Source organism: Podarcis gaigeae (assembly GCF_964106915.1).
Source record: "Podarcis gaigeae genome assembly, chromosome: 11".
Lineage (NCBI taxonomy): Eukaryota > Metazoa > Chordata > Lepidosauria > Squamata > Lacertidae > Podarcis > Podarcis gaigeae.
Genome location: NC_139687.1, coordinates 56321981 through 56346736, shown reverse-complemented (window position 1 = coordinate 56346736; position 24756 = coordinate 56321981). Strand labels below are relative to the sequence as shown.

At 46.2% G+C, this 24756-nt stretch overlaps 1 protein-coding gene across 2 annotated transcripts in view; it reads left to right on the top strand.

Annotated features, from left to right (window-relative positions):
* The window catches only part of ARK2C (arkadia (RNF111) C-terminal like ring finger ubiquitin ligase 2C), a 90862-nt gene that overhangs the window by 62513 nt on the left and 3593 nt on the right, over positions 1–24756 (top strand). The window contains exons 2-8 of one of the 2 annotated variants that reach the window (XM_083702901.1): positions 9677–9968; positions 12457–12492; positions 13784–13909; positions 18100–18229; positions 20533–20637; positions 22445–22540; positions 23592–23698. In XM_083702901.1, the coding sequence (XP_083559027.1) occupies positions 9677–9968; positions 12457–12492; positions 13784–13909; positions 18100–18229; positions 20533–20637; positions 22445–22540; positions 23592–23698 (892 nt within the window). The remainder of the gene's footprint in view (positions 1–9676; positions 9969–12456; positions 12493–13783; positions 13910–18099; positions 18230–20532; positions 20638–22444; positions 22541–23591; positions 23699–24756) is intronic. The other variant, XM_083702902.1, reaches the window with a different exon arrangement.

The following is a 24756-nucleotide window of genomic DNA, read 5'->3' as shown; positions in this document are numbered from 1 at the left end:
AAGTAAATGTCTTTGCTGTTTGGTTAGCGGAGGCCATAAATATTCAAAATTTGAAATAGTACTGCAGAACTCAGAGAGCTGAGTTGGGGCGAGAGAAGAGGAGAACGGTATCAGCCATCTGGGTTCTGCGGATGAGCTTGGTGAACTGGTGCCTGCCTGGCAGTGTAGTGTAATGTAATGGTCAGAGTGTGGCACAAGGTCTGGGTTCAAATCCTCCCTTAGCCACAAAGCTCACCGGGTGGCCTTGGGGCACGACAAGGGATGTGGAGAAATGCGGTTCCGTTCCCATAAAGAGGCGAACTTACCTAATTTACACCTTGTGGAAAACAATATGCAAACCGAAACACAGTCACTCTTCAAGATTCACGCTTCTTTGAATATTGCAATGCAGTTTGCCAGCCAAGGAATTTTTGCCAAAAAGCATAGATCAGGGGGGGAAGTAGGCGTGCAAATGCATATATTGGTGAAAATAGGGCTAAAATGCATTCCGTTAGTGAAAATTGCTTTGCAAAAATAAATAAATGTGTGTATTAGGCAGCACTGCATACAAAATGCGTAGATTAAGAGAAATTCAAACTAATATGCTGACAAATATTTCATGCTGACTTTAAGAAACAACAGCAAAACGTTGTGGGAATGTGGAGAAGTGAACTTAAAACTGGAAAAAATAAGAAACTGGGAGAAACAAAAATCAGTAAATTTGCTCACCCCCAGCCCTGGCGAACTGTGGCCCATTAATTTCAATGGATCAGCCCTGAGTAGGTCATAGTTGTACATAACCCACAGTCCTTCAGCCTAATCTACCTCACAGCGTTGTTGTGAGGGCGAAACAGAAAGAGGAAGAAACAATGCATGTTGCTTGAAAAACTTGGAGGGAAATTGTGTCATAAATAAAATAAGTAACGTTTTCAGTTTTCCAAACCATGGTTATTTCTTTACATTCCGAACCATAGTTTGGAAAAATCAAATTGCTCTCTAGTGCACGTAGCTGAATTGCATTGCCTTCCCATTTGATCAAATCATCGTCTGTCATTACTTCTGAAGCAGCAAAACAACATTGGAGTGATCTACCCAAATGTTTGGACAGTTAGGTATTTTCTTCTCGTTGATCTTTTTTTTAAAGGAAACCCCACACAGAGAAAAGTGGCCCTTGTTTCAGTGTATTGTGCATGGTTATGGTTTAAGAGATTATTAGGCTTTAACATGGTTCCTTTCATTAAAGGCAGATTTTTGTTGTTGTTTAGTTGGTTAGTTGTGTCCGACTCTTCGTGACCCCATGGACCAGAGCATACCAGGCACTCCTGTCTTCCACTGGCTCCCGCAGTTTGGTCAAACTCATGCTGGTAGCTTTGAGAACACTGTCCAACCATCTCGTCCTCTGTCATCCCCTTCTCCTTGTGCCCTCCAACTTTCCCAACATCAGGGTCTTTTCCAGGGAGTCTTCTCTTCTCATGAGGTGGCCAAAGTATTGTAGCCTCAGCTTCAGGATCTGTCCTTCCAGTGAGCACTCAGGGCTGATTTCCTTCAGAATGGAGAGGTTTGATCTTCTTGCAGTCCATGGGACTCTCAAGAGTCTCCTCCAGTACCATGATTCAAAAGCATCCATTCTTCGGCGATCAGCCTTCCTTTTTAAGCCATGTTATTACGCGTATGACCACAACTGCTATAAATGATCTTTTAAGTCATTGATTTAAAATTTCAGGCCAGTATTCAACTAACTAGCTTTGCCAGCACTTGGATTGTTGCTCGTGCGATGGCACTGCTGCCCTCTCCACGCCTGACCCCCCCAAAAAAAATCTGTCCTTAACCCCCAAAGCAGATTGGGAAGGATGAGGGAGATGTGCACCCTCAGTTTAAAGGATCTCAAGTTGGACTGTGCCGTATATTGAAGGTCACAGGGTTTGCTCCTGAAAAATGTAAGTTTCTAGTCCTCAGGGTTGTGTAGAGGGAAATAGAAATCAGAACACATGCCCGTGCTCTTCTGGAAGGTTAGGGCTAAAACAGCAAAGGGAAGAGCCATCGCTGAATGGGAGAGATGCTTGTTGCAAGTCTGAACGGAGTTTGCAAGGACATTTCCTTGAATGCAGTGACCAGTCTTCTCATGTTCAAGAGGGAAATGAGCCAAGGGCGTGTGGCTGACATACTCCCACCTGTAGGGCTGACACATGTTTGCCCTCACAGTGTCAAGGCAGAGCGCCCAGAGGGGGCTTTTTGTGACGTCACAAATCCAGTTCAGAGCGAGGGTCGTGCTTCCGGCCCTCACTCTGAATGGGCAAATGGCTTTCACTCTGCTGAATCGCAGAGATATTTGTGTTGCAATGGGGCAAAAGTCTTAGGTGAAAATTTCCCTCTCCTACGCTGATATTCGGTAGCAGATGATGGAAAAGATCCCTTTCCTTGAGACCCTGCAGAATCCGTCAGACAGTTGTGACTTAGATGGACCAGTGGTCCGGCTTGCTACAAAGCAACTCTCTGCATCCCCATCCTTTAAGACTTTCCTTTGCCTGCAAAAAGACATTTTCTTCCAGGGCCTCAGCAATGCAGCATCTCCCCGGCGTGAAACCACATCACGAGGCAAGCAGCGGGAGAACATTTGATATTCAGTCCCCAATTAGGGCTCTCTTCTCTCCACTTTTATTTTTTTTATTTTTTTGGCAAGCAGCTGAACAATTCCTGAGCGCTGCCCTTCCCCTGGTAGCTTCAGAGAGGTGGCTTCGAGGCAAAGGGGTTTTCAAAACGTTCAGTGTGCGAAACCAGGAGGGAGAGCGGGGAGGGAGACCGGATCATCAGCACCCTCCTGGCCTTGTACTTTGCATGTTCTTGTCCCTCAGGAGGAGGGAAGCCAAATGGAATGAGGTGGCCATTAGCTAGAGCTGCTCCTGCATCAGGTCTGAATGAATAAGATACAGACAGAGCCCTTCGCTTTGTTCAATGCCTTGGCTTGAATATGGCTCAGTTCTCATTGCAGGGTTAAGTGTGGAGACGAGGACTCACACATGTTAATGCAGTTCTGTAAAATTAAAACAACACCCAAATCTCTGCATATAGAAAACTATCATGTAAGAAAGAAGAGCTAATAATAATAATAATAATAATAATAATAATAATAATTTATTATTTATACCCCGCCTATCTGGCTGGGCTTCCCCAGCCACTCTGGGCGGCTTCCAACAAAATATTAAAATACAGTAATGCATCAAACATTAAAAGCTTCCCTAAAGAGGGCTGCCTTCAGATGTCTTCTAAAAGTCTGGTAGTTGTTGTTCTCTTTGACATCTGGTGGGAGGGCGTTCCACAGGGCGGGTGCCACTACCGAGAACGGCCTCTGCCTGGTTCCCTGTACCTTGGCTTCTCGCAGCGAGGGAACCACCAGAAGGCCCTCGGAGCTGGACCTCAGTGTCCAGGTAGAACGATGGGGGTGGAGACACTCCTTTAGATATACTGGACCTAGCACATTGCAGTAGTCCAAGTGAGAGATAACCAGAGCATGCATCATTCTGGCAAGGCAGTCTGCGGGCAGATAGAGTCTCAGTCTACGTACCAGATGGAGCCTTGCTTTCTCACTGACACTCTAGATTTCTCAGTGCAGGGATTTTTCTTGGCTGGAGGAGCATTTGGTGAGGTGAACTACCACCCCCTACTGGCAATTTGATGTGGTATAGTCAAATCACACTTTAATCACCCAAGTAAAAGCTAGGCCTTAGCAGCATCACCAGCAATTTAGTGCAGTGGGATGGAGAAGTAAAGAGAGTATATAACATTTCTTGGTAGCTCCTTACCTAATTTCAGTTTCTATAAAGATTCAAGCTATATTTCCTGATTCCAGGCGTCTGGAGGCTTTCCATGGTACTTGGTGGCTAGTGTAGCACACTGCACATGCTCAGAGGTGCCCCATCTTTATTCAAGGCCCAGCGAGACTTGACATATTTCCGCAGGGCCTGCAAGACAGAACTGTTCCACCTAGCCTTTGGTTTGGACTCAGTCTGGCCCTTATGTTTCCCTCCCCTTATGGTTTTGATCTATGGGCTACTATTAAAATGAGTCTGCATTTTAAATTGCATTTTAACCTGTATTTTAAATTGGTTCCCCCCCCCATTATGTTTTTACTGTAATTTTACTGGTGTTAGCCGCCCTGAGCGGGGAGGACGGGGTATAATAATAATAATAATAATAATAATAATAATAATAATAATACATTTTATTTATATCCCGCCCTCCCCAGCCGAAGCCAGGCTCAGGGCGGCTAACAACAATCAAATAATCAAACAATCCAACATTCTAAAAACATTTCATTATAAAAATTAATTAAGATCAAATTAATGGCAACCGTTAAGTAAAATTCTGTGCAGGTTGCCAGAGGAGGGAGTCAGGCTGCTCCCTAACCAAAGGCCTGGTGGAACAACTCTGTCTTGCAGGCCCTGCGGAAAGATGTCAAGTCCCGCAGGGCCCTAGTCTCTTGCGACAGAGCATTCCACCAGATCGGGGCCACAGCCGAAAAAGCCCTGGCTCTAGTTGAGTAATAAAATATATTATTATTACAGTGGTACCTCGCAAGACGAAACACCCTGGTATTAACGGTTTTAAGAAAAAGGAAACAAACTCGCAAGACGTTTCGTCTTGCGAAGCAAGCCCTTAGGGAAAATCGTCTTGCGAAGCAACTCAAAAAACGAAAAACTCTTTCGTCTTGCGAGTTTTTCGTCTTGCGAGGCATTCGGCTTGCGAGGTACCACTGTATTACTCTCACTTCAATCTCCTCCTAATCTTCAGGTAGGAGAGGTACCCATCTGAAATCTCAGTGGAAGGAAGCAGGAAATAATGTGAGGAAATGTGCAAAGTTTCACCTGGCAGGTTGGCCCCTCTCTGATGTTGTTGCCCTGGGAAATGTACAGGGGCACAGCCTTGTTTCCTCCTTGCTTAAGGGAGACGCCAGAAACTTTGCAACAAGCAGCCACTCATTATTGCAGCCACTCGCCAGCTTCCGCTCAGACCTATTTGCTTGTCTAGCAACCACAACAGTTCAGCTAGGGAAAGGGGCAAGTGGTGGATGCCACACTTTGGAAACCTGGGGTCGTATGGAGGTGAGCAACTAGCTAGTGAAACTGCCCGGAAACACAACCGATTGCAATGGTAGAACTTGAGGAAACAAGAATGTACTCTCCAAAGTTTGGACTAGGTTTTAACCTACTGGATTGACCCACATTTTCTGAAACAATATGAAAGTAGGCATCCTTCAGAATTTGCACTTCTCTGAATTTTGCAGCACAGTTCTCTACTCAAGTAATGGGTACAAAAATGCCTATATTAGTGAAAATAACATTGAAAAACACATTGTTTTCCGGGAAATTGCAGTGAAAAAATGTGTGTATTGGGTAAATTTGCGTACAAAAGTGTGTGTATCAGGAGAAATTCACACTAAAATGTGGGTGACTTTTCATGAGGATTAAATAAATAAGGTAAAGATAAAGGGATCCCTGACCATTAGGTCCAGTCATGACCGACTCTGGGGTTGCGGCACTCATCTCGCTTTATTGGCCGAGGGAGCCGGCGTACAGCTTCCGGGTCATGTGGCCAGCAGGATTAAGCCTCTGGCAAACCAGAGCAGCACATGGAAACGCCGTTTACCTTCCCACCAGAGCAGTACCTATTTATCTACTTGCACGTTGACATGCTTTCGAACTGCTAGGTTGGCAGGAGCAGGGACCGAGCAACGGGAGCTCACCCCGTCGCGGGAATTTGAACCGCCGACCTTCTGTTTGGCAAGCCCTAGGCTCTGTGGTTTAACCCACAAACTGAAGTGGAAATAGAGAAAGAGAACGAGAGAGAGAGAGAGATTGACAGATTCACCCATTTCCCCAATATCTCATCTGGCCAGGAGACAGGGGATATTTTCCTGAGGAAGGCAGGTCCTGCTTGGTTCAATTTAGGCTTAATGGGAGGTTATGCAAAGGTTACCTGAAGGCTGAAGGAGATTAGGACCACCCAAGAGGTGTCAAGCCTCTTGAGACTTTCTGAGTAAGGATTCCTTAAAACTAAGCCAGGGAAATGGGGGACTGGAGATTTATGTACGAGCCTAACAGGGATTATGGACACCTACATCTTTTTTGTCTCAATAAATTTAGGGGCTTTCACGAGGCCATTTGTTTGCTGTCTTTAATAAACACTCAGATTGAAAGCGAAGCTTCCTAGACTCCTAGAACAATCCTCTGCAATGCAGGAATCCAGCCGAAGAATCCCGGGCAGATGGCCCTCCAAACCTCTGAAGGAGGAGAGCCCACCATCTCCCAGGGTAGCCCATTCCACTGTCAAAAAGCTCCTACCATCAGAAAGTTCTTCCTAATGGTTTATCTCTTAACTTGGACCCTCTGGAGCAGCAAAAAACAAACAAACAAGCCTGCTCCATCTTCCTTGTGACTGCCCTTCAGATATTTATTATTATTATTATTATTATTATTATTATTATTATTATTAATCATTTTTATTGATTTTCCAATAAAAAAAACATCCAATTGAATATCCAATCATAATACTTCAATTCAAACAAAAAACTAAAATAAAAAAGATCAAATTATAGTCCAAATTATATTTATTAATTTCTTGGGACTCCCCACGGTCTGGATCTCTGCAGCATATCTCCACATCTTAGTCCTGCTTCTCCTGTTGTTTCCATATTTTCCACAAGTCGAATTATGAAGCGTTAAAATCAAGCCCTTCAGATATTTAAAATGGTCACTGCACTTGTTGGGCAGAATCAAGATTATTATATGTCCTGCTTTACTTTACTTGAAAGAACCCTGTATTTGAAGGAATGTCCGGAATAAGTCTGATTTATGTATAAAGAACCCTGAGAAGTGAGAGCGGGCATGTTTGTGTGTGTGTGCTGGTTTGTCAACTCCAGGGGGCCGAGGTGTCTTCAGCCCCCTCCATTTTTGTTTGAAGGACACCTGGCCCCCTCAATGTTGAGGGGGCCAGGCATGAGTGCTCAGCCTCCTCCAGAGGATGTGATGTCATGGAAGGCAAACTGGCCTATCAGGAGATGCTGAGGGGACTGGCACGGCCTGGCAGAAGGTTACACCAGCCTGTACGATGTTGGTTGACACGTGCGACATCACATGTTACACACGTGACATCATCCCACACACAGCGCATGCTAGGCTCCCTCAATCTTGTGGGCAGTCTGGCGCCTCTGGTTTGTGTCCCTTTCCTGTGGAGATGTCCTGGAAAGGCTGGTCAGACTGTTATGTACTGAAGTTCTCACCCTGGGCCAGCAGGGTATGTAGTTTTCACTCAGGTCCACATATGCAAATAAGGAATTGAAGGTGACGTTCAGTGATTGGATAGTTACAGAAAGTTGTTACTGTTGCTTTGTAGTAGAGCTCTATATAAGCAGGTTGGCTGAACCCTTCAGCCCAGTTCTGTTCTGGTCTGTGAACAAACAAGAACTGTTTGAAGAATCGCCTGATATGTGTTGTCTGATATGTTCACCCACAACTTAACACAGACCAGTAGGAGGAACTGGAGGAACTGGAATCTAAGGCAGGTCCTAGACATTTTGGCTCCTTAGGCGAACCCCAAAATGGTGCCTCCCCACCAAGGAATAAGGGGTGGATGAAGAGCGACATGAGAAACAAGGCGGGAAATAATTGGGAAACATTGGGATCTGTTGTCCGAGGTGGCCGTCTCACCTTACCTCATGGGTGGGCCGGCCCTGATGCCCAAGAAATCTTGGTGTTGCTTGGGAAGGAACGTGAAGCAATGAGTCAGACCCTAGAGAGGAGCCCTGTAGGTTGTCAAAAGGGAAAGCCACCTGGGCAATGCCTGTTCCTTCTCTTTCCCCACAGAGCCCAGCCCTCCCTCCTGCCCCTGTTGGCGGGCCTCTGCCCACAAGGGAGGCGTGGAAGGACGTGCCAGCATGGTCTTCTCCCCTCTTGCCTTGGTCGCTCAGATGCCAGCACTGGCACAAACAGACGGCTCAAGCCCAACCCACTTGAAGAAGGGCCTGTTTGCTTACCCAGTCCAAAGATGCTTCTTGTATGCCGTGCAAAAGCTGTGTCCGCCTTAAAGTTTGTGGCAGAAGTCATAATCCAAGTTCAAGTGTGTTATGTACTGAGTTGAATAGGATCCAAAATGCAGCAGTATGATTGGTCCTTGAACAATAGGATTCAGAATGCAGCAGTCCGATTGGTCCTAGAACAATAGGATTCAGCAGTCTGATTGGTCCTAGAACAATAGGATTCAGAATGCAGCAGTCTGACTGGTCCTAGAACAATAGGATTCAGAATGCAGCAGTCTGATTGGTCCTAGAACAATAGGATCCAGAATGCAGCAGTCTGATTGGTCCTAGAACAATAGGATTCAGAATGCAGCAGTCTGATTGGTCCTAGAACAATAGGATTCAGCAGTCTGATTGGTCCTAGAACAATAGGATCCAGAATGCAGCAGTCTGATTGGTCCACAGGAGCCACCCAATCCAGCTCCAGGTGGAAGTGAATCCGCAACCTGATTGGCCTACCGGAGAATCCCGGAATTAGCCAATCACGTGGGGCCCATTGTGTAAATAATGTATATAAAGCAGACATTCTGGGGGAACTTCCATTCCTCCTCACCACTGTGAGCTGAATAAAGAGCATGAAATCCACTCTCGACTCCAAGTATATTTCACAGTGCTTAATCGTGGGAGAGCCAGGATGTTGGTAGTGGGTGCGGGGTTTAAAGTTGGCTATCAGCATGGTGGGCACTGAGTCCTTTGTTGGCGCCTAGGGCATGTGTATGCACAAGGCAGGACCAGGGGCTTGGCACAGAGGGTGAACAAAATCCACTGTGCCAGCCCAACCCTTACCGCCACTGCTGGGTGGGTGTGGGGCACAGAGAGTTCCCAGGGCCACGCTGTGCCACCTGCCTGTGTACTCATGCAAGCGGTAGCCTGGTCAGCTGATGCGTCTGTTGACGGCGCACTCCCCAACACTGACCGGATAACCTTTCAGTGAGGGGGCAGGAGGTGCGGCGGCAAGGCCAGGCTGGGCTCTGGGACCCAGAGATTTCTGATGGCAATCAGGGTGGGGATCTGGGGAGGCCAACATCTATCTCACACCCCCTCAAAATCATGTGCCTGGGGCTATGGGCCCCCATGCTAAAGGTAAAGGACTCCTGACCATTCTGTCCAGTTGTGGCCGACTCTGGGGTTGCGGCACTCATCTCGCTTTATTGGCCGACAGCTTCTGGGTCATGTGGCCAGCATGACTAAGCCACTTCTGGCGAACCAGAGCAGCGCACGGAAACGCCGTTAACCTTCCCACCGGAGCGATACCTATTTATCTACTTGCACTTTGACGTGCTTTCAAACTGCTAGGTTGGCAGGAGCAGGGACCGAGCAATGGGAGCTCACCCTATCATGGGGATTCGAACCGCCGATCTTCTGATAGGCAAGCCCTAGGCTCTGTGGTTTAACCCACAACGCCACCCGCATCCCTACAGCATGAGCATTCAAGCAGAAGCTGTACAGCAGACTGAGTAGCTTTGCCCCCTTAACTATGGTGAGACGTATTGCGTTTCTGTTCAAAGTGAGATGCTCTTTCACGAGGGTACCCTCTTTCGCACCAGCACTTGTGCACACGACGTGTGAACATGCCTCGGGTTGCGCGGAGCACCTCTGACCATCCTCCCACTTTTTCCCTTCCAGGCGCTCCTTTTCAAAGGTCTCAGCATCCTCATGCTACCTCCTGCCGGCACTTCCACCTGGGCCCCCAGCCTCAGATTTCCACAGACTTTCCCCTGCCTCACGCCGTCCAGCCTCACATGGCAACCGCGCACCAGCACGGAGGCCCCCTGCACCCGCCCATGCCGCCTCTGCCTGCCCTGCCATTCCAGGAAGTGACGGGACCCTCTTTCCTACCTCAGGCCCTTCACCAGCAATACCTCCTCCAGCAGCAGCTCCTTGAGGCCCAGCACCGCAGACTCATGCCTCATCCCAGGTGAGCAAGCATCTCCACCATCAGCCAAGATCATTTTTAAATAGCCCAAGGTCAATCTCTGGTTCTCACAATCCTTATCTTGCAGCTGGAGATCCCCCAGTTACACTCCTGTAACAGTTTCAAAAGCTCCCTCTAGAGGGAAACAGTCTCCACTTGTATCAGTCCTTTCAAGCACAACTCAAGCAATAAAGATAGTTTCAATTTTCAGTTACTTTTCCTCCTTTTTAAACACAGAAGAGGACAATGGAAACAGTATCTTACTCTTATTTAGCTAGCTGTCAAATACGTTCTGTCAATGAACTCTCCCAAAACACCACTTTTTCTGGCAGCCCGTTTTCCAGGTTCAGAGCAGTGGTAATTTGATTTTTCCCTCTCTCCTGCAGGCTCACTAGGTCCAAAATTTCCCCCCTCTTCTCCTGCTTCCAAGGGTTTTTTTTTGTAATTTTAACTGATGGAAATTTAATCCTTTGCCAAAGGCTTTCCAAGACTTTAGCTTGTAACGTCTTTGCTTCAAACTATTTACAAAAAAGGAAGACGGACTTCCTGTTTAGAACCTTCCCGTTACGATGCCAAATTAAGGTATTTAGATCCAATTTTCCGTTCTACTCACGGGTAGTTGTTTAAAATCCAATTGTCCACAGGAAAAAGTCAGCGCTCTCCGGCAACAGCAATGCGGCTTCACTCCGTGAAGCACCGCGTCAATTCGAAGCACTGCGCCACTCACCCCACGTCGCTCCGGATCCCCAAAACAGGGTTTCCCCGCGAGTAAGGGAGGCGCAAAAGGTGCCCACCATCAGCCAAGATCATGGATGTGACCAGTTTAGGACATCCTAACAGCCAATGTCTTCTGCATGCTGTTGGACTCTTTTGAGCCCATTAGCCCCAGCCAACATAACATGGCCAATGGATTGTGCAAGTTGCAGTTCTGCTTTTGCAAAAAAAAAACAACACAACCACAAATATCCCTGCATGCAGAAAGCTAGTACATCAGGGACATTATTTCTACTGTAGCCTTCTTCCTGATGCCTTAGCTCTCCATGGCACCCTGCCTCCCCGCCAGGGAGGAATGGGTGAGGGAAGATCTACAGGAAAGAAAGATAGACATTGGGATCTCCTGCCCTGGTGGATATTGCCGCCTGAGGCAGTTGCCTCACCTTGCTTCATGAGTGGGCCGGCCCTGACTACAGCTCCTATCAATCTGTACCATTAACTAAGCTGGCTGGGGTTGTGGTGCCACAAAATCTGGGGACCTAAGGTTGAAGAACACTACCAGGTATTTTAGTCCAATCCCCTGCCAAGGCAGGAAACCCACTGCTGATGCATCCTTTGTTCCCCTCAAAAACCTTTAGCAAAGGTGGGTGGATTTCAAAGGCTGTAAGTTAAATCAGTGGAGGATGGGCTTATCAATGGCTGCCTACCATAATAACAAAGAATTTCTAGTTTTACGGCTGACACCCAATTTGTGTGTCATTCCCACTCCCCACCCACATAGGACAGCATCCCCCAAATGGTCAACTGATATTTGTTTTTAATTTATTTTTGCTTTTGAGTTGCTTTTAACGTTTCATGATTTTATTGTTTGGTTTTATATTTTTATGTTGTTCCAAATCCCTGCAATATATATATATTTATGATACAGTGATATATAAATATTTCTATAAAGAAATAAAATAAATAAACATAAGCATGCAGCACCCTGCCCTTTCCCTGCTTCTGTGGGCTGAAGCGGTACCATCAAGAAAAAAAGAAACTTTACTATTTAATTCTGGTATATAGCAGGTCTGGGAGGAACTTGTTGCCCTCCAGATACTGATGAACTCTCATCAGCCACAGTCAGTATGGAAAGATGGGAGATGTTCTCCAACAACATCTGGAGGGCCATAGGTTCCTCATCCCTGGCCTAAAATCTCGAAACTCTATGCACAGCAACAGAATACATAAAATGGGGTCAAACCACAGGGTGTCTGTCTCTAGAGCAGTGGTTCCCAATCTTTTTTTTTTTTTTTGGCCATGCCCCACCTAAGCACCTCTAAAATCCTGATGCCGCCCACCCCTGTAAAAATATAATTCTTATTATTCAAAAAGTGAACTCCTACTCGCGTAGAGGAAGCCTGAAAGGCCATTAGCTTGGTCTAAACAAGCTTCCAAATTGCCCCCTTTAAAAATCAAATTGCCCCCCTGTGGGGCATGTGCCTCACATTGGGAACCACGGCTCTAGAGTGTCCCTGCTTGGCCAACCTTGAAACCACTGTCTCACTCGAGTACCGGGACCTTCTGTGTAAGCAAATCATATGTATTGCAGCCTCCCCCAACCTTCAAATGTTGTCAGACTACAACTCCAGTATCCCCAGTCAGCATGGCACAATGGTCAGGGTTGCCGGATGCTGTAGTCTGGAACGTTGGGAAAACACTAGTTTGCGAAAAGCTGTCGTTAATACTTTGTCCAATCTGTGAATGCACTCAATTGACTCGAATGCTTTGTCTGCAGGTCACCATTAAGCTCTGTGCAGGCAACTGATCCAGGGTGAGTGAAGATGCGTGTGCATGCACGTGTGCATGTGTGAGTTGGTGAGGTGGGCAAGGAAGTGTGACTAAATCTGCAGGCACAGCCCTGTTTGCATTCAGTATACTCAGAACATCAGAAGAGATGGACCAGCCATGCATTTTGCCTTCTGCTGTTTATGCAGGAACTCACTGCAAGCTGAGTTAATGGTATAGCATCCCACTGAGCTTTGAATATAGGCTTGTGCATGCTTGAGAGCCCTCCATTTCGCAGGGTTCCTCAGGGCATGGTCAGAGCCAGTGTTCACACCACTGGGTTTGTTTTCACAGGCTGAATGTGTGTAGCTCATGAACGATGGGGAAAGGCAATATCTCAATAGAAGAGTGCATGCTTATCATGCAGAAGATCACATGTTCAATTCTGGACATCTCCGGTTATTTATTTATTTTAATCCAGAAGCATAGTTCTCTCTCCCCTGCTGCTCCCCCCCCCCCCGGAGAGTCATAGCCAGTCAGATCAGACCAACCTTCACCAACTGTGCTCTAGTTGTTATTGAAACCCATCTCCCACCACCCTGACCAGCCTGGTCAAATTGTAGTCCAAAGGTACCCAGTTGGGGAAGGCTAGAGGGCTAGACAATACAGTCATACCTCATGTTACGTTTGCTGCAGGTTGCGCATTTTCAAGTTGCGTCCTGCGGCAACCTGGAAGTACCGGAAAGGGTTACTTCCGGGTTTTGCCGCTCGTGCATGCGCAGAAGCAGCGAATCGCGACCTGCGCGTGCGCAGACGCAGGTTGCGTTATTTTCAGGTTGTGAACGGGCCTCCGGAACGGATCCTGTTTGCAACCAGAGGTACCACCATACTGGACAAGGGAGGCAAGGACATAAGAATAGCCTGCTGGGTCAGCCCAATGGCTCAACTAATCCAGCATCTTATTCTCACAGTGGCCAATCAGATGCCTGTGGGAAGCCTGCAAGCAGGTCCCAAACATTTCCCCCCCTGCAGTTTCTGGCAACTGATGTGCAGAAGCACACAGTCTAGTTGAAGAGCACAGTCAGCATAGCTAGTAGCCATCAATAGCCTTTTCCATGAATTTGCCGTGACCATAATTGCCTCCCATGGGAGCAAATTCCATGTTTTGACCTGGATGCTTCCTATGACCCTGGTCCCCCAACCCTGTGCATTCACGGACCCTGAATCAGTTGTCTGAATAGGGTTATCAGTGTTGCTTTGGATGCAGGATTCAGAACAGTGGGGGTGGGTGTCAAACATGAGCCTCTTTTGCTCACCTTTCTTCCTCAACCCTGTAGGCGGACTCAGGAGCGCATCTCTGTCCAACCTCATCGGTTACATCCAAGCTTCGAATTTGGCCATCAACTGCAAACTCCTCAACCCATGGGCCCCCAGCCCAGATATTTAGCGGAAGGAACAGACTGGTAAGTCATTCCTTGCTGTGACAACTGGGGTGAAATCAGGTGCGGAGCAAGGTGGGGGCGATGGGGGTGGACCGCCCCGGGTGTCATTACCGAGGTGGGTGACATTTGGCGTGCCGCGCGCCTGCGACTCCCGCCTACCCTGAGCCATCAGGGGAAGGGGATGAGTTGCACCGCATTTCGCTGCTTTGTTTTGGCAGCCCTGCGCTACCTGGCTGCTGGAGGAGGCATGCAGGCAGGCTCAGAAACATAGGCCAAGCATTCACTAAAAAAGGCTTTGGTCAATCCTTCCCCCCAACAACTCCTGGGTAGATCACAGCCAGTCTTTTTATACTCAGAGTAGATCACAGTCTCTTGGGAGTCCAACTAGATTTCAATGTGTGTGGGAGGGGGGATGATAAGAATTTTCCCGTACCGGGTACTACCTGACCTTGCTACACCACTGAGTGAAATAGAAGTCTTGTGATACCAGTTGCTGTGAGGAACGGTTGAAGGAGCTGGGCATGTCTATAGCATGGAGAATGGAAGACTAATAGGAAACATGATGGCAATGTTCAAATATCTGAAGGGTGTCATGCAACAGTAATTTAGTGGCAAATTCAGAAGTGCAGGATCCCTAAATGAAAGTCACAACAACAACACCCCATTACAGTCACACCCCTTCTAAGATCATGCAACCTTCTAAGATAATACAGTGTAATAATAATGATGATGACGACGATGATGATAGTAATAGATGCATTACCATAATCATTGCAAAGCACCATGTATTGCCTTTCAGCAAGATCTATTATTTGCACATACACTGGCAAATTATTTGGAGTGCTTGAGTATCTTCGTTTGGAGTGACTTAAGTTGTCATTTCCTTGAAGTTCCATTGTACATGACAGAACTTGCATACCATTGTCTTGAAATGGAAGCACCTTGTGTTCTCAGTGCCCCATAATACTTAGCTTTAGAGCATCAGAGCTTTCCCTAAATATTCTTCCAGTGTTCCTTCTTTTGAGTTATCCTAGGAGCCAATCCACAGTGGCCGATTCACCTCCTTTTACTCTTAAAAAATACAAAGTCATTTTTTAAGCCTCGGTGACTCAAAAGCTCCCCTTTCATGCTGATTGGGTAGCTATTGGGCTATGCTGCAGAAATATTACTGAGTCTTGCACCTCTTGTAACCACCACACCTGCAGAAGATGGAGCAGGCTAGTTCTGTGTTGTTTCAGATAGCAGAGTGGTTTAGCCATCAACCCCTCTTCCCAGGGAACTCTGGGAATTGTAGTTCTGGAAGGGGGAATCTGAGTCTTCTAACAACTCTCAGCACCCATTAACAAACCACAGCTCCCAGAATTCTTTGGCTCTTTAAATGCATGGTATAAATGTGGCCTTCATGTGGCCTTTGTAGAAGTTCATAGGGAGGAAGATGGGGATAAAAACAGAACTGGCTGACTCCACCTATGGTTGGCTTCTTTCTTTTCTTTTCTTTTCTTTTCTTTTCTTTTCTTTTCTTTTCTTTTCTTTTCTTTTCTTTTCTTCTCTTCTTTTCTTAATAAATTTTTTATTCATTTTTCTTTTTCATTCATTACATACATCTCAAATTCTTAACCTTTACTATATATTCCTCCCCTCCTAGGCTTCCCTCAACTTCCACTTCTTATTTGTTTCTCTTTTTGCCCACTTTGCTGCTTCCTAACAGAAAAAGTTATTAATACCATAACTTCAAACCTAAAAACATAAAAGTAAAAGTAAACACACCATAATATTTCTCTATCTTCTAAACATTTTCTAATACTAATAATGTGAATGTTTATTTAAATCCTGCCATCCAGTATATCAACTTTCTTTGTTTCTGCAAGTATGATATAAATGGTTCCCATTCTTTTTCAAAATCGCTGTTTTCTTTTTCTCTTAGTCTGTCTACAGATAGGTAGCCGTGTTGGTCTGCCATAGTCAAAATAAAAAAAAATTCCTTCCAGTAGCACCTTAAAGACCAACTAAGTCAGTTCTTGGTATGAGCTTTCGTGTGCATGCACACTTCTTCAGATACCTGAAGATTTGTTTTGTCTTAGTCTGTCTGTCATTTTTGCCAGTTCTACATAGTTCATCAACTTCTCTTGCCACTGTTCCTAAGTTGGTATTTCTCCAGTCTTCCAGTTTTGTGCAATCAACTTTCTTGCTGCTGTAGTGGCATACATAAATAAAGTCCTCTTTTCTTTCGGCCTAAAATACCTAGTAAGAAGGCTTCTGGTTTTTTTACAGAAGTTATTTTCAACATTTTCTTCAATTTATTATATATCATTTCCCAATAGGCTTTTACCTTTTTACACTCCCACCACATATGATAGAACGTACCTTCTGTTTCACATCTCCAACACTCTTTCTTTCCAATTTTATACATTTTTTTGCCAGTTTAACCGGTGACAGATACCATCTATACATCATTTTCATATAGTTTTCTATCAGCTTCTTTCTTTCTTTCTTTCTTTCTTTCTTTCTTTCTTTCTTTCTTTCTTTCTTTCTTTCTTTCTTTCTTTCTTCTTTTCTGCCCTACCAGTCCCAACGGGCATCAGACACCACTGGGAGGGAGAGGAGGGAAAGACTATTGACACACCTTTTACACTAATTTGAGCTTGTTTTGCACAGGATCTCAGAGTCCTTTCCACATACAGGACCACATGCAGATTCTGTGGAAAAGGCCAACAAGCAGAGAAGTTTGATGTTCAGTGCAGAATATCAACACCCTGTTTTAATTTACATATTTTTCACGCCATAAGACGCACCTGACCATAAGACGCACCTAGTTTTTAGAGGAGGAAAGGGGGAAAGCTCCATTTGGGGGGGGGGTCAGCTCACAGTTGTGCAGCTTCTTTTGCAAAGGGGGAAAAGCCCTGGTTTTTTTGAGGATCAGCTCAAAGTTGTTGAGCTTACTTTGCAAAGGGAAAAAAATCCTGTTTTTATGGGGTTCAACTCACAGTTCTGCAGCTTCTTTAGGAAAGGAAAGGGAGCCGTTTCTACAGTTTCCAGACAGATAATCTAATCAGCCAGTCACATGTTGCTGGGGAAACAAACAGACTCCGTCTGCAGAACATTCAACAATGGAGGCCTGGGCAAGGGGGCGGGGCCAGAAAGGGAGCCAGCGAACAACCACACATTCACTCCATAAGACGCACAGACATTTCCCCTTACTTTTTTTTAAAAAAAATATTTATTAAGATTTTCGAATACAAATGCATAAATAATAAACAACATTATTTATATCATAGCATAATTTCATCACTTCTTTGGACTCCCTCACGTCTCCCGCTCTCACTTACATCGTTAAAAAAGGTTTTTCTAAGCAAATTACCATCTTGTTTACAATCTTATATCCGCTCATTTAAATAGAATCTAGCAGTTCTCCAAAAGATTTATATTTTCCTTAATCTCACTTATCGTCAAATTCGGATCTAATTCAGTGGTAGGCAATTATTTATGATCTAGCATCCTTCTTAACATTCAACCAAATTACAATATTTTTGTAGATAGATCTTAAATTTCTTCCAGTCTTCTTCAACCCTCTCTTCTCCCAGGTCTCGGATTCTGCCAGTCATCTCGGCCAGTTGCATATAGTCCATCAGCTGCATCTGCCACTCTTCCAGCGTGGGTAGATCTTGAGTTTTCCAACTCTTAGCGATGAGTATCCTTCCTGCCGTTGTTGCATACATAATGTTCGGTCCTTCTTTAACACCTTCTGGCCGACAATGCCCAGAAGGAAGGCCTCTGGTTTCTTAGTAAAGGTATACTTGAACACCTTTTTCAACTCATTATATATCATTTCCCAGAAGGCCTTCACTTTAGCATTTCCCCTTACTTTTTAAGAGGAAAAAAGTGTGTCTTATGGAGCGAAAAATACGGTAACAATCGCACCCTACTTTTTACATTTAATTGCCTATGCTGTTTTCTCTTTCTCTTGACCACCGGTGCTTTGAAACTCCACAGGGTTAATGTATATACCAACCAAATTCTGTACTATTTGGATGAGTCACTATGCCTCCGGGCTCATGTTCCTTCTATCCGGTGAAAGATATAAAAACAGCATTAGCCATTGGGTTTGAACTCATAGTGTATGTGTGTTGGGAAGGGGGTGGTGGAACGGGAGACTTTTTATAAAAAACGTTGCACAACGCCTGAAAGCGATTCATATTTCTGCACCCTTCCAGGGATCTCAGCGTCGATGCTGGCCTAACTCACAACCAGTTCCAGGTCAGGCCAGTTCCACAACATTATCAGCATTACTTAGCGACACAACGAATGCAGCATTTTCCCCGGAACACGTCCTCAACGCAGATGGTAAGCGAAGCGGGAGTTGCTGGGGGGTCACTTGAAACCTGGCTTAGACTAACAGCATGGTAACCAGAACCTGGTGATGGAGCACATTCTGTGTGTGCAGAAAGCCCCAAATACTATCCCTAGCATTTCCAGCTCAAGTGTGCTGGTCCCGAGGGTTAACCGTGCGGCAAGGTCCGAATCCAGTCTGAGGTTGAGGGTGCGGTATGGAGACTGTCTGTCAAAGCTGAAGCAGGGTCCAAGGCAGGGAGTCAGGTGAGGTCAGGAACTCTGGCAGAAGAGCAGCACAAGGTGCAGGCAGGAACAGGCTACCAACAATGTTGCTACCACAACCTGGGACTGGGGCTGGCTGGCTTTTATCTTCCCCAAGGCATAGGGCGGCCCCGGTTCACAGGTGGCTCTCCTCTCCTGGCCTGGAAGTGAGCACTCCTCCTGCAGGAACTTAGTTCCATCTGCCTCTCTGTCCTGAGCCTCTGCAGCTCAGGAGAGGCTGGAGGGTTACCGGACCCAGAGGCAACCTCAGCTTCCCCTGACGGGGCTGAGAGTGGAGCACCTGCAGGCAATGGGTCCTCCATCCCCTCAGGAGCCAGCTGGTGTCTGCACCTGAGGATCCAGCACAGGTGAGGACCCTTCAGGCTCAAGCCCTTCAGGCTCAGCTGGTTCTGGAGGCGTGGACTCCTGTGCAGGCTGGGATTCCTCAGGTTCAGCCTCCGAGTCCAAATCCAAGGCCATCACATCAAGGCTCATTTGATCCTTGAGAGCCATTGCCAGTCAGCTTAGGCGATACCAGCCTATAAGGGCCAGTGGTCTGACTCTGCTTAAGGGAGCTTAATGAGTCCACGTCTGTTCTTGGACTGCTTGAATGAATGATGCTTCCCAGCTTGGAAATACAAAACTCGGCAGCTCATAGGGCTAGCATCTGAATGTTCTTACCCGGCTCAGATTTCTGCCTCTCTCCTGCCCAAATCCTCTCACCCAATCTTCTCTTTTTGCTGCTTTGGTAATAGAGTTGAGATGGCAGGATATACCACCCCATCTCCCCCCTCCCCCCTCTGTGAGCAGCCTGGCATGCAAGATTGGGCTGCTCACAACACTCATCTCTGAGTTCTTCTCTGGCTCAGATTTTAATCTGTACTGGAGAAGTACTGTAGTTTTCACTCTATAAGACGCACCTGACCATAAGACGCACCTAATTTTAGAGGAGGAGAACAAGAAAAAAACCCTCTTCCTCTCTGCTCAGCGCCTCTCCAGCAAAGCGGGAGGAGAAACGGAAGGGGCTCCGTTTCTCCTCCTGCTTCGCTGAAGGGGCACTCCGCAGCTTTCCCTCTCTGCGCAGCACCCCTTCAGCGAAGCAGCAGGAGAAACGGAGCCCCTTCCATTTCTCCTCCTGCTTCGCTGAAGGGGCGCTGCGCAGAGAGGGAAAGCTGCGCAGCACCTCTCCAGCGAAGCGAAGCCAGGAGAGCAAGAGCGATTGGTGTGCACCGATCCCTCTTGCTCTTCTGGCTTCAGCGAAAGCTGCGCAGCCTGCATTCGCTCCATAAGACGCACACACATTTCCCCTTACTTTTTAGGAGGGGAAAAGTATGTCTTATAGAGTGAAAAATACGGTAGTCAACGTCTCTCTCCTACCCACCTCCCTTGTGGGGGTGCCCTGTCCCCTGTTTCCATCTCTGGCACTGGGCATGCACCAATGCTTGGGAACTAAGCTACAGTAGCATTGGGAAACATAGTTTCCTCAGTGCAACTGATGCATTCCCATGCGGAAAATGCTCCGTGCCTTAAAACCAGCATATCAGGGGAAAGTCTATGCCAGAACCCTTCTTCCTGACATGTTAGTTTTCTATGCGGAGGTGACAGGAACATTTAATCATGTGATTTCTCCATCTGCCATTTGGAGTGGTAAAGTCCAGGGATAGTTTTACGACACAATCTGCTGTCTGTGTAGACCGGGCCTGAGTCACTGTCTGGGGGAAGGCAGTCAAAATACAGGCGTCTATCATTCCTGTCAGCTGATTGCTAGTTAGGAGCCGGCACTGTGGGAGGCAATTCTTTCTGAATGGATAATCCGACAGTTTTAACAGAAATGATTGCTACAGCTGGTTGGGTTCTTTTACACAAGTGCTTGAAGAACAATTTGCATCGCTGACTGCAGAATTGTACCCTAATAATCTGAAATAATGTTGGGTGCTCCAATCTAGCAGATAATCTTCCTTTGAATTTCAAAGGCCATTAAGCCTTATTTTGAATACTACTACTACTACTAGCAAACTCTTACTTACTTACTTATTTTGCACAATGCCTCACAGGTTGTTCATGAAATTAGAAACTACCCATATCCTCAGCTTCAGCTACTTGCTCTTCAGGGACTGAATCCAAACAGACACACGTCCGCTGTGAGGGAAAGTTACGAAGTAAGTTCTCGCAGCTTGAATGACCCTCTGGACCTTTCCCCCTGCAGGTTCTGTATCCGTTTATTCGTTCAGCCACTATGGCCTTACTCTCATGTAACAGTAAGCCATAAACAGTAAGCCATGGCCAGCCCTATGATGAAGCAGAGTGAGGCAGCTGCCTCAGGTGACAGACAGTGGGGTGTGGGGAATGGCCAGAGCTGTGAGTCCCCCATGGCTGCCCTGTACCCTCTAGATTAGCCCGATGCCCTCAAGTAAAGCGGCAGACATGTCCTTTCACCAGTATTGGAGTAAAATTCAACTCCCAGTCCAATTAGCTTCTGTATGTGCTGGCTCTGCCAATAAATGACGGCTTATTGCAAACGAGTTGTGTGCTGATGTGCACTGCTGAATCACATCCATCCCCCTCTTTCCTGTGTAATGCTGGGAAGACACAAGTCAGAGTTAGGTGCAAATCAGCACTTGTGATTTGCTTGCTCAAAACAAGCCACAGGCAAAAGCTCAGGTTTGTTCTTGGCTCCCAATATGTTTCCGAGCACAATTCAAAGTGTTGGTGTTGACCTTTAAAGCCCTAAACGGCCTTGGTCCAGTATACCTGGAGGAGCATCTCCACCCCCATCATTCTGCCTGGACACTGAGGTCCAGCGTCAAGGGCCTTCTGGTGGTTCCCTCATTGTGAGAAGCCAAATTATGGGGAACCAGGCAGAGGGCCTTCTCAGTAGTGGCGCCCACCCTGTGGAACGCCCTCCCATCAGATGTCAAAGAGATAAACAACTGCCTGACATTTAGAAGACATCTGAAGGCAGCCCTGTTCAGGGAAGTTTTAATGTGTGACATTTTGATGTATTTTTAATCTTTGTTGGAAGCTGCCCAGAGTGGCTGGGGAAACCCAGCCAGATGGGTGGGGTACAAATAAATTATTATTATTATTATTATTATTATTATTATTATTATTATTATTATTTCTCCTGGTTTGGTTTTTTTGGGGTCAAATGCCAAAATGGGCATTATCAATTATAAAAGTGGGCATGGGGAGAACTGCCACTCTTAACAGCCGCCTTCCCAAAGGCGTTGCAGCCAGCTATTTGACACTATTTTGAAAAGTATTAGTAATTGGTTATTAAGTTTGGTTTTTGAAAAGCTTTAAAAATTAAATGGGCAATTTGAGGGGGAGTTTGGAGAGCCCCTCCCTCCCAGTATCACAGGGTCAATCAATAATAATAATAATATAATATTAATAATAATTTATTATTTATATCCCACCCATCTGACTGGATTTCCCCAGCCATTCTGGGCAGATTCCAACAGAATATTAAAATACAATAGTCTATTAAACATTAAAAGCTTCCCTAAACAGGGCTGCCTTCGGATGTAGAGAGAGAGGGAGGGAGGGAGGGAGAGAGGGAGGGAGGGAGGGCAGAGAGAAAGATTTGGAGGGGCTTTGGGGCAATAAAACCTTTTTGGCATTACAGTATCACAGCAAGGGATCTAGAAGAGCAGTCAGTATTACACACACACACACACACACACACACACACACACACACCTGATGCAAAAAATACTGAGTGAGATAAGACCAATTGTTTGACTTCATATCAGTCAAACTTCCTGTATATTCCCATTTTGAAAGTCATTTTATTTCCTGTGACTTTAAAAATAAACCCGATTAAAAGACAACCTTCTTTGGAGCAGTAAGGGGCAGGGAAAGGTTGGGGAGATGAGGACTCTTGATCTGCCGTCTCAGATGGCTAACAGGTGGCTCTTTGAAAGGTCTCCTGTTCATTCCTTTCTCTTTCCTCCCTCTTTTCAGGAGCTTTTGCAGCTGGAAGACAGGCTGGGCAGTGTGAATAGGGGGGCCGTCCAGAACACCATTGAACGGTTCACTTTCCCACACAAATACAAGAAGGTAAGAGTTGGAAGAACATCTCACCCTACCAGAATTGACACAGGCGCTGACCATTCTTGGAGGCAAGGCTGATGCTGGCTACAACTTTTTTAATTGCAAAAGTAGATGAAATTTGCAGGCATAATGGCCGCCTTACCATCACTGGATTAAGCTTGACAAATCGTAGGCAGATAACAACCAGGTTGTTGTTTTTTCATACAGGGCATCTTCAAAAATTGATTACGATTTTTCAAAAAGACAATCAACTTTTCATTTTAAGAATGAATGAACAGATGTGGATGCAACACAATCTTTGCCCTCTATGGATTTGCCTAAAATCGGTGGCTACCACAACTTGTGGTAATAAATTGTAAGCATGTAAAAACAAGTACTGCCAAACGGTTTCACGCTGGATGACTCTGAATTATAATATTCTGAAGGAAAGAGACTAAAATGTATTTTTCTGCCTACTTTATCTGCATCATCTATTTGTTCTGCGAGTTCATATGTACAAATCTGGGCTGGTTGGAAAGGAATAGTAGTGGTGGTAGTAATGGCAATAATTTATTTTAAGTATTCAAATAAACTCTTGCACGGACTGGTATTTTGTTATCAATGGGTCTTAATGGAGGCCTCAGCTTCCGAGAGAACCAGTGATGTCTTTGACATGTTACCTGTGTATGACCTTAAAACTCTTTGCTCCAGGTGACAGGTTGTGACACACACATCCATCAACCTCTTTTTCCCACAGAGACAGGCAGAGTGCTAACTAGATTCAGCATCCATAGATTTTTCAGCAGGGCAGGCTTCCCTAAACTGAATGTGCCCAGTGAGGGCATTGGTTAAGCCAGGCATCCCCAACCTTTGGCCCTCCAGATGTTTCAGACTACAATTCCCATCATTCCTGACCACTGGTCCTGTTAGCTAGGGATCATGGGAGTTGTAGGCCAAAACATCTGGAGGGCCGCGGGTTGGGGAGGCCTGGGGTTAAGCTCTTTGCCCTCTAAATCCCCACCCGCTCCTGAAGGCCATCTTGTGTAATGCTGTGATCTTTCATTGACCTTCTTGACAGAGGAGACCGCAGGAAATCAAAGCAGTAAAGGAAGATGGGGAGGAGTCGGACACCGATGAGAAATGCACAATCTGTCTCTCGATGCTCGAAGACGGAGAGGACGTGAGGTATAACTATTCTCCAAAGGGATTCTGAGTGAAATCTTTCTTATGCTCCTTCTCCATCAACCTCACCCCACCTCAGAGTTTCATCACTTTCATTCTTTGCTTGCTGGTCTGGGTTTCTATCGCAAAGTCCTCATGAACTAAACAGCCAGAGGTTTGTAACTAGGGCTGCTGATGGGGTTGTCTAAGGCCTTATAGCACTCCAGGGCTTCTCTCTCATCTGAAGGCAGCCCTGTTTAGGGAAGCTTTTAATGTTTAATAGGTTATTGTATTTTAGTGTTCTGTTGGAAGCCGCCCAGAGTGGCTGGAGAAACCCAGCCAGATGGGCGGGGTATAAATAATAAATTATTATTATTATTATTATTATTATACTTTAAAGAACCACCCGCCTCCAATTCTGTATCCATTTTGAGAAGCCGGTTCCAGGTTTAAAGGAATGGGATTTGTCTTGTATCAGTGGGCACCTGACTACCTTACCCGGTGACAGGAACAAGTGCTGGAGAGCCGCCATTTTCAATTCCCACATTTCCCCTGGACACAACACCACTCCTATGCATTGTGGGGAAATCAGACGGTAGTCCTTGACTAGAGCACAAGTTTCAAGGAGGGGGACGTGGGTGGCGCTGTGGTCTAAACCACTGAGCCTCTTGGGCTTGCTGATCAGAAGGTGGGCGGTTTGAATCCCTGTGATGGGGTGAGCTCCAGTTGCTCTGTCGCAGCTCCTGCCAACCTAGCAGTTTGAAAGCATGCCACTGCAAGTAGATAAAAAGGTACCACTGTGGCGGGAAGCTAAACGGCGTTTCCATGCGCTGCTCTGGTTTCCGCCACGGTGTTCCATTGCACCAAAAGCGGTTTAGTCCTGCTGGCCACATGACCCAGAAAGCTGTCTGTGGACAAACACCGGCTCCCTCGGCCTGAAAGAGAGATGAGTGCCACAACCCTGTAGTTGCCTTTGACTGGACTTAAGCGTCCAGGGGTCCTTTAAAGGTAAAGGGACCCCTGATCATTAGGTCCAGTCGTGGCCGACCCTGGGGTTGCAGCGCTCATCTCGCTTTATTGGC